The sequence below is a fragment of the Perna viridis genome, chromosome 1 (genome assembly GCF_037379345.1).
Source record: "Perna viridis isolate PV_CMFRI_1.1 ecotype Kerala chromosome 1, ASM3737934v1, whole genome shotgun sequence".
Taxonomy (NCBI): domain Eukaryota; kingdom Metazoa; phylum Mollusca; class Bivalvia; order Mytilida; family Mytilidae; genus Perna; species Perna viridis.
Window position 1 is genome coordinate 47,980,941 of NC_142445.1, and position 10,777 is coordinate 47,991,717.

Sequence of the window (10,777 nt, forward strand, 5' to 3'; positions counted from 1 at the left end):
AAATCATGTTGTTATATACTGTGAGAGTATCATTGTTTGTTGGGTACCAATTTTCATGGATTTTGTGGGTGTAGTAAACCACAAAATTTAGTTCCCAACAAAAAGGAAATTTTCCATTCATTTGTATGATAGACTTGTCAAAATAACAAATTCAAGAATCCACGATCTGATCATTTTCCCCTAAACCATGAAAATTGCCAACCAGAATAAAAGTACCGGTACTTTCACAGTAAGTGCTAGTTTATCCTTTTATTTAATTGCAGGGTTCTACTAACTTAAAAAAGATAAATGGATACATTCTTATAAGACCAGAAAAATTGTGGTTGTATTGAGCTGCTGTAGCCAGTGTCGTTCTTTTATAGACATTTGGATTTCGTTAAATATTTGTTGGTTGATTTTTATAAAATCCAAAACACAAAATGAAGAATGTTTTTGGGAGTTGTGGCCATAACCATTTTAAAATAGGGGCCAAAAAAGCTGACCAAAAACAAGGATTTCATAAAATTTAACTTGGTAACTCCAGTAAAAATATATGGATGTCTGATCGAGTTCCATAATATTCCATACCACATAAGGCAGGTATTGATATGGGGGTTAAAACCATCTAGGAATTAGGGACAAAGAAGAGACCAGAAACAAACATATTCCTAATGTCTGAACAATTAAAGGGAATGAATCTTAAATTGAACTTCATGGTGCCTTACCCTTAAGGAAAACTATGATTGATTTTGATGTTGTAAATTGAACTTAGTAAGAATTAGTGGCCATAAAAAGACAGGAAACAAGCATTCTGATATCTGGATGACAACTTGCATATAGAGGAATAGATATTTTGAAAATTGTACCAAAAGAAAAGGTTGGGATGGATTTGGAGGTCGTTACTGGAACAATTTAGAAATTAACGACCAAAAAGGACCACTTAGATTCTGGTAAAAATCTTACATAAGATGTCTAATCGCCATCAAAATTCAGAGCTGTGTCAAGATTGAATGGTGTGTCAATACATGCCAAGACTTTTCAAGGTTTAACATCTGTGGTCATATCAAGCTGTGCTTTTTGAACACTCTATTATACATTTATTTTAATTTTCCAAAAAAAAAGAGATTCATGTTCAGAATGAAAAAGGTGATGTCAAAGTCCAGTTGATTGTCCAGAATTAAGTCAAGAACATTCATCATCTACCAGAAACAGGTGACACAGAAATCTGTAAGAACATGCATACCTACATTTAATCCAAGCAAGCTGCCCAGAACTCTAAATAAAATGAAAGGCAGCATACATACTTAAATAAAAAATTACTGTGCTTAGGTTTTCTTTAGTTTTTGTATACATTGTTAGATCCAAGGGGCTGAGCATAGTTTGGTTTTATCAATATAGAAAACACATAAAATCACTACAGCACACACATCCCTATGAAGCCAGTCATCAGACCTTCTTTTTAAGTTTCTTAAACAGCCACTGGAATGTGACAGATGGAACAAAAAGTGTTGCTTAGAGCAGCATAATATAATCGTTGTGGTTGAAGCCTGAAAGGTTGGGGCAAGTGTTGACACAATATTAGTTTTTGAAACATTCAAGCATAGGGACTTACAGTTCATTATGGACACAAAAACTAGTTTGGACACAATATAGCACATAACTTGAAATATAACAAAATGTTGAAATTTGACCAAATTTTTTAAAAAAAATATAGCACATAACTTGAAATATAACAAAATGTTGAAATTTGACCAAAATTTTTTAAAAAGTCAATTTTTGGGGGTGTGGCCCCTTTGACCTCTTATAACTCAAAAACAGAAGATATCTATAATCTTATCAAAAATGCAGGCAGAAATTTTCATAAAGAAATCAATAAACAATTTCAAAATCGGATCTAAAATAAAAAAGTTTAGTACCCCTTTCACTCCAAAACAGTCAAAGATAAGCCTAAGCTGAAAAAAAATTTTCAGAACAGAATTTCAAAAGGAACAGATTGACAACTAAAAAATAAAAATCTGATCAACAATAAGCTCTTTTTATCATTCTAATGATAGCACCTATGTTCCCCCTCATTTCTAAAAGAAGTGGGCAAAAACCTCCAAAAAATATAGGACTCTCCATCTATCCCTAGGAACATTGTGTTAAAATTTCAAAAAGATTGAATAAGTTTTATTCAAGTTTTCATTAATAAAGTTCACAGATCTGAACGACAACAACAGGGTGATAACCTTAAATGGCTGAAAAAATTGTCTGCTGCCGTATAAAAATACTTCCTCCACTAAAAGAAAGATTGATTAAAATGGTTTCCTACATGAATTGTCCACCTTCCATTCCTTATTTCTAGTAAATCACAGAATACTAACATTATTTAAGTACTGATTAATTAAGTCTTCATGTTAAATTTAAACAGTATGTCTATTAGTATATCTTAATCATATCATTCATCGTTTTATTGTTTTTCTATTGTTCTTACTGCCTGATAATTTTTATCTCAGGCTACTGCTGTGATACTAGAATAAATATCAGCAATTTCCAAAGACAATGTTACTTCAAATTATTTACAAGTATAGTGTTATGACATATCTGTAGCCCATCTGTACAATTGTAAAGTGTAATTTCAAAGAGGTTCATACACTTTCACTCAACTTGTTGTCTTGAGATCAGGAAAATGTTTATGGACCCTTTTCCCACATTCCTAAAACATGGCCGTCACAACCCCAAAATTCAAGCACAGTTTTTCTCTTGTTGGTACAATATCAAAGAGATATAAATACACTAATACTACATCTATTGCCCGGACATCAGGAAAATGATTGTTTCTGGTGCCTAATTCCAAAATGGTTTGAATTACAATCATCAAAATCAATCCTAGCCTTGGGTCTTATTAGGTAAATATCTAAGTAGTTTTTACCTCTTGTTTAAGATCAGAATTTTGTCAAACATTTTATCACAATCAAAATTCAGAGCTGTATCAAGTTTGAATGTTGAGTCCATACTTGCCTCAACAGTTGTACTATGCTGCACTCTGCAGAGCATGATTTTTAACATATACCTTCAACCCATCAAACAGATAGAGGTAGTTTATCAAACTGATCATACAAGAAAGCAACTCATAATGCCAAGGCTATATACAAATTATACTAGAAGTGTAACCAATTATACTAGGTCAAGATTTGTAAAGCAAGAAGTGTATATGTGTATATGTGAATTATTGTTTTTATTGTCCATTAGAAGCATAAAAATGAGTCCAAGCATGGTGAATGCAGTGTAATTCTGGACTCTTGTAAATGGAGTTAGGGTAACTGAAAAAAGAAAATTAAAATGAACATAGATATGACACTCATGTGTGTAAAAATATTTAATTGCAGTATAAATGTTAACAAATGATGTACAAAATGTTTACAGCCATGGTCCCAAAGCAAGTTAATGGAATGAATCTGAAAACTTAACATTGAAGTTAACAAAACAACAAATTGAAGAGAACAAATTAATTAAATTAGTCATCAACCCCAACTGAAAAAAAACTTCCAGCACTTTTCAACAAGGATTTTTAACACAGCACTAAAATGATGGAAACTATCAAACTTATTTTGTTTAACTGGAATGTGATAAAACTTCTATGATAAGAATAAAAATAAAAAAGTGATTTTAGTAGGAAATATATCAAGTCATAAAATAACACATTCAAAACTCAAATATATTTGCATACTTATCTTACCATGTATAAACAATTTAAATGAAAGATATTTCATTTTTTTCAAAGAGATCAAAAGCGTAATCATCTTAATATTTGTGTATATGTGAATTATTGTTTTTATTTTTGATTATCATTGCCTGTAGGGTACAATATTGCAAGAAAATTAAAACTATTACTACTTCATATAACTACTTTAAAGGTATTATAATAATACTACAAAGAAAATGCTTGATTCAAGGTCTTAAAAAATATTTCCCATTACAGATACATGTAATGCTAATGGATATGATAAGCACCATGTACCAACTTAGGTCAACTTATACTAAAACTTTTCGAATTCCATTTCCAGAGGGGTACAGTATGTACAAACTTGAGATATAATTTCCCTGCAAAACTTTGAGAAATGCAAATACCTTCAATTGAAGATTTACAATGTTGTAGACTTATGAATATATAAAAAGCAGCATGAGACACAGAGGAGACCAGTACCGACAAATACTACACCGAAATACATAAAATGAACTAGTAAGGCTGACCCTAAATGGCCAGTAAATGCATAAATATTTGTTTTATCTAATCTAGCAATAGTCCTCATAAAAATAGCGGCAATTAATTCTTATTATAATTAAATTACAGTTATCTATGTATGTTGTATGATATACTAAATAACAGATATAATGATATAATTAGGATCAAATATACAAGTGGCAAACATACTGTCTTATATTCATTTTTTAATTATGCATCTGTACAAGTCTTAAAGTGATCTATTCAAGTAACAATAAAAAATTGGTCTCACAGAACAGTAACTTATTTTCATATAAAAGTTATGAACAAAATAAGAATAAAAACATTAGGAAACATATGAATGCACTAAAAAATAAAGAAAATTGATGTTCACAACCAGTTACCACTGACTATTGGAATGTAAATTCATATCATTTTCACCGAATAAGTGATCGAATTTAAAGGGGAAATACTTGTTAAATGCAAGTTGAAATTCAATTTCGCTAGTAGAAATTATTTCCACTATCTAAACTTTGCGAGTGGAATTCTATATGCCATATAAGTAAAGTCCTGAAATAACCCAATAAACTTAGTGAGTGATAATTTTCAGTACTTACTAAATTTAGCTAGTGGAAAAAATTCTGAAATTCAATCCCTGCTGAAAATCTAATTTTAAACTACTTAATACAGGAAACAAAATAAAACAAGTTTAACCACCAAGTTTATTTTTTGTCAAGTAGTACTGTTATGGCTGAGAAAATGATTGATCTTTTACAGTAATCCAAAACTGATTATTAAAGTTATACAAGTACACGTAGACAATTACTCTAGACTCCTCCGACACAATCCACCAATTATGAAATTAACACTGTGAGCTTAAACCCTGTTCTGACTGGTTTTCATGGTCAGCAACTTGCCTTTATATGACTATTTCTAGAATAGATAGTAAACTGGCTTCATATTTACAATATCATTAAGCTTGCCACTAATGCTTGATAAAAAAGATCACAGATCATTTCTTCTCATTCATCTTTCTTGCCATGTTTCAGTATTCTGGTAAATTCTAAATAGTCAAAGTTTCCTTTCTTTATAGGTGCCTCTCTAAACATTTCATCCACCTTAAAAGAAACAGAAATGTAAATATAGTTCATAAATAATATCATGCATCAAAGTAATTCTACATTTCAAGAACTTATGTATATATAACTACCAAATTTATCAAACAAAAAACATGTACAATAAAATCATTTGAAAGCTCTCTACAGTTAATAATCAACAAACAGAGTTAATGTTAGTTCTATAAAATTGATGATTACTATTTAAGTAGCAGTCTTTCAGACAGAAGGTGATTCATAAATGTCAAAAACCCATGGAATTCAGTTTTATTTCTGATCAGTTGCTGATCACATAACTAAGTCTTAATTTTTCATTTGGTTGTTGCGCTTTTGAGATAAAAATCATATAGATTGTACATGAAATTGGCACTTTACAAGAGGTATCATTCTTGATGTGTTTCCATTTGGTCTATTTTAGTTGGAGATGAAAATAAGATTTTCTCATAAGTGCAGATCTGAATACAGAAATGATTATTGATATGTAAAAACAGTATATATAGACTGAAAAATCATTGTTTGTTCACTGGATTTTTCTACATAATGAATCACTTTACCATTGGCAGTGTCTGAATTCCATATAGACTGGTACCTAAGACTGCTTATTCTGATTACTATCACAGAGATATTTTTCACAATTCTTATTGTAAACTAGAAAAACTGCAAGCTTGGTGATACCCCAACCCAGAAACTCCATAAGTGATTTAAGCATTCAGATTGGAAAATAAATTAAGAAATGACTAATTCTTGTCTGGTATTAGTATATACTATATGACTATTCAATCATTTTTCCTTCAAATGTACTACTTATGAAGTACTAAACAACAACTAACTTCATCATCTGTAAATCTATCTCCCATAGTTGTTAACAAATCTCTTAATCTATCTTCATTTATGTAGCCTAGAATGAGAAAAAAAAACAAATATTCTGTTATAGTTCAAAACATGCAGAAAGGAACATAATTTTAATATTAAGATGTTTCAATATTTACACTGGGTATTATAATAGTACAATACACCTAGAAGAAATTAAAACAATCACAAGTCACTACTCATTCTGATAAAGAACAAATTGATTTCTGACACACAACTCAAATGTTTGAAATTAGTGGTAGACCAAAAGACATTGTCTTGAAAAATTTCTGCAAGTCTACACTAAATTCTAGTAATTTGATATACATCCAACAGAAAATGTCATGAAAATTTGCTGCAAGTCAATGATAAAATATCATTCAAACTTTTCTAATTACCTTGTTAAAATTATACAAGTACTTTCTCAAAGAAAAGACCAAAAACAATTCTTAAAAATAGTTTTAGTAGATGGTCAAAAAGTGATATCACATGACAACATTTCCTGCAACACATAGGCTGTGTTTATTCAAAAACATGAAGAAACTAGCCATATTTGAATTGAAATAAATCATGGAAACTCTATTTGATCATTGCTTTGCCACCTACTGGCCATTTACGTTGTTATTTAACTGCAATGATAAAACAATGCCAGCCTGTCGTAAAACAAAGATAAAATGGAGTTATCGTGACTTATTTCTCATTTTAAACTCTATATTCCAAAACAGACCTGATGCATCTTGGTCAAAACAGGCGAAAGCATTCTTGATTACATCTTCTGGGTCTGTGCCATTTAACTTTTCACCAAACATAGTGAGGAACATGGTAAAGTTAATTGGTCCTGGTGCACAGTTCATCATTTCTTCTAAATACTGATCTGTTGGATTCTTTCCTAAAATATCAATGGCGTACATTTCTATTATGAATTATACCATCAACCAGCAAATTCGATACAGACTGTTTCTAATTCTCAAACACTATCCAGAAAAAAAGGCACACATTTCAACTTCAACTATTCATATATATGAATATTTATATTAATATTTAAACTATTAAAATAAACTAGATCAAATATAAAATGCTGACCAGATCTGATGGACCACTATTCCAGAGATGTCTGTTTCTACAATTTTTAACATAATTCTTACTGAACACATGCCACAAAATGAACAAATATGAGCAAGATATCATTCCATATATACCTAAAGATGCCAGCATATCATGAAGATCTTCTTTATCAATGAAGCCATCTCTGTTCTGATCAATCATATTAAATGCTTCCTTAAATTCCTGAATTTGGGCCTGATCAAACATAGCAAATACATTTGAAGTAGCACGCTGCGCCCTCTTCTTGGTAGTCTTTCCTTTTGTTTTTCTGCTGGACATCTTGATTCTAAAAAATAGATATCAAACACATGGTCAAGTCATTCATTGCTATTTAAAAGATGCATACAAGTGCTTTTGTTGCATTTACATGTTGCTTTTGAATGATTGCATTGTATTTACCATAACAAAAAACACAGTAAGCCAGATATGCCGAGACTGGATAATCTACATATATATTTGAGACAGAATATCACCTGTTTTGATCAGATCTGTTTCTTCTAGAGCGTTTTCACATTCATTTACAAAATAAAATACTACAAATGACCATTCACAAAAGTTGTTTTTAAGACAAATGTAAACTAAAAAGGACACTTGCACTACAGATGACAGCCCCTGCACCACTGGTCTCTAAATTTTATACAAAAAATTCTTGTTACTGTCATGTCATAAAATTCCAAAACTTTTATCATGGAAGTTAAAAATATCCTTGGACTATGGCATTTTTTCAATATTGTGGTGCTAGACATTGCTCATCTCAATCACATGGTACAAAATGATTTAGCAGAGTGTGGAGATCAGAAGTGGGGATACCAAACATTTGGGGAAAATTTAGTTTGAACATATAGTAAATATTAAAGAAAAATATGGTCTGGACTACCAGCTTGTATTTCCTAATATTTATCCCTGAGAAGATATTCTCATTTTCAGTGTGATATCAAACTTTAATTTGATTGGTCAATTGATGGAATTTAAATTGACCATAAGCCATTCTGAACTACCAAGTCCATATCCTAAGGTGGAAAAATTCATATTTATCAATCCTAAATACATGTATCTTCGAATATTCTCCATGGATCAAATTGAACACATTGCTCACTCTAAGGCTGGACAAATTTTCATCGTGGTGCCTGTCCTTTCATGTAGAAAATAATTGCCGAAGAAAGTATGATAAGGTTGAATGAGACATATTTAATAGCACAAGCTACAACATAGAAATTAATAATCAACAATGGTAAATCTTTCTGTCTGAACTGCCTAACTCAATTATACCAAGGTAAAGTTTTCTCTTCCCTAGGCTTGACCATACATGTAGGTCCACAGCTCTATAAAATTAAAATCACTGGTAGGTGTGGTCATTTTGTTGATACCATTAAAAAAGTTCTTAATAATTTAACCACAAGAACTTAGACAGTCAAACATCATTTTCATCTGAATCTAAATATTTTAGAGCATTTGGGAGTCGATCCATCACCCTTTCAAAACAATTAAGCAAATTATATTGCTTTTGTGTGTCAGATAAATGCAGAGATCGTTAAGACATTGTTGTATAAATTTAAGATTGTCTCCCCCCCCTCTCCAATCTTTCTCAAATTTAATTGATACTTTCTATACTTTATTAAATGAAAAGTTATCAGATTTTCTTCATTAAAAACAGTAAAAATCATTCAGCTTATTTGAATCTTATTGACTTTGCCGACAGTGATAATTGCAACTTTAACCGAACCGAGATTTGTTTACACACGCATTTCACTCCCTGGTACATTAACCCCCCGGAAATTACCAATCAAAATAATGCATTACCGTTAGAATAAACACACTTGTCAATCGTATTAATTTATGACAGATATCAGTGATTAATAAGCAAGAGTAATTGGGAAGTACAATTTGCCATGTGGGACACAAATTTGAATACATGGCGCACACCAAATGAACACATGGCCCAGCGCTATGCAAAAAGAGGTCATGGAGAACCCTGTTATCTGTTCAAAGAATAATAAAGGGAACCAAGGTTCTAGCGGTAATCATGAGAATGTAATCATGGGGCAAAGACTAGGCATGGAAAACAGACATACACAACAAAGAACATAAAGTAACTAAAATAATAGATACAAAGTAACAAAAGCAAATGAGCAACTCGAACTCCACAGATTGTTTAAAAAGAAGAATTTTTACTAACAAAGAAGATAGCTGCAACAGATTTTGAATTAGCTTTCGGGGTTCTAAGTATGTTAACCAAATGCCCATTCGAAGCTTCATCTCATTACATCTCCAAGATCTTGAAGTGCCCTGATGTTTGGAAGAGAGAATTGGTACAAACATGTTTTCAAATGACTGAAATCTTAATACAAGACTTTGGGCTTAATCCAGATGGAGAAATGATCAAAAACTTTACCTTGTTTGTGCTCACTTGAATCACTTCACCCATTTGTCTTTGACAGAGAGAAATTTTTGTAATAGATTATAGTATACAGCACAGCTTTTAATTTAAAGAATAAGATGGCAAGAGATATTTTACCGTATCTTACTAATCTGTAGTAGTTTAAAGCAAACGTCACTCAAATATGAGCAAAATGACAGTTTCAAAACCTACCGTTGGCCGTACCTTTAAGGTTTGAATTTTTTTGTGGCACAATACGTCAATAGGAAGTTCCAATTTAATGAATCAGTGCAGCGACACTCGGACCCAACCCCGGAAATGGACCGATATTGCAGTAGTTATCGAATATTGCAACGGAAAAGCACAAAAGGCCATACTTTAAGGAATCTTTATGCGTCTTGAAGGTGCTTTATAAATACATTTTATCAAATTAGTTCATATTACCTGTTATTGAAATGGAATTCGAAAAATCTTGAACTTGGGAAGGACAGGAAGTATTTTTCTGACGGATTGCGCAAACGCAGTAGAAATCAATTCAAAGTCGGTGACGACTCTGTCTTTTTCTCCGAGATTGAGAGGCGACACTTGGGGCATCTCAAATGATAGCTGCTTCATACATGTACTTGCGTAATTACCGTATCGTAGATTTGAAATTAAATTGAATTAGATGTACAGGTGTATGAAGTGTACATCTATAAGTTTATAGGCATCCATAAAAATAAATTGAGATAGTTTCCTTGCGAAAATTGGCTACTTCAAGAGTGATAGTCTACAGTTAAAAAATGACTATATATCAGCAGTGTTTAGATATTTACGGAAATAATGTAAACTCAGTGTAAACTTGAACAAGAAGTATTATTTTGGTTATTTTATGTCATTGGTTGTGCGAGTTTGTTTTCTTTTTGTATGATGTGATTGATTGTGTAATTTGACCAGTTCAATTAAGCTTATTATTTATATTAACAATACATTACATCAACTGTGTAAAAGGGACAACTTGTAAGCGGCATCAAAGGTGTATTAACGATCTATAGAGACAACAATATGTATTCATATTTATGGAATTTCTGACGCATTGTGTATATGATATATGAAAAAGCACATAGAAAAGGGGGGACGGAGAATCATCACAACATACAACAAGGTTTT

At 31.5% G+C, this 10,777-nt stretch overlaps 1 protein-coding gene across 4 annotated transcripts; it reads right to left on the reverse strand.

Annotated features, from left to right (window-relative positions):
* Positions 1-3,324: 3,324 nt before the first annotated feature.
* Positions 3,325-10,186, reverse strand: LOC148629093 (myosin regulatory light polypeptide 9). 4 transcript variants are annotated; one of them, XM_088543665.1, is made up of 5 exons: positions 10,073-10,186; positions 7,347-7,537; positions 6,875-7,036; positions 6,129-6,196; positions 3,325-5,301 (listed from the first exon to the last, which is right to left on the reverse strand). In XM_088543665.1, the coding sequence occupies exons 2-5, from the start codon at positions 7,528-7,530 to the stop codon at positions 5,206-5,208; spliced, it is 510 nt and encodes a 169-aa protein (XP_088399791.1). In that variant the 5' UTR covers positions 7,531-7,537; positions 10,073-10,186; the 3' UTR covers positions 3,325-5,205. The 4 variants fall into 4 exon arrangements, with proteins under 4 accessions (XP_088399791.1, XP_088399800.1, XP_088399813.1 ...); XM_088543674.1 differs by lacking the exon at positions 10,073-10,186 and adding an exon at positions 9,842-9,972; XM_088543687.1 differs by lacking the exon at positions 10,073-10,186 and adding an exon at positions 9,854-9,934.
* Between the last annotated feature and the right edge of the window lie 591 nt (positions 10,187-10,777).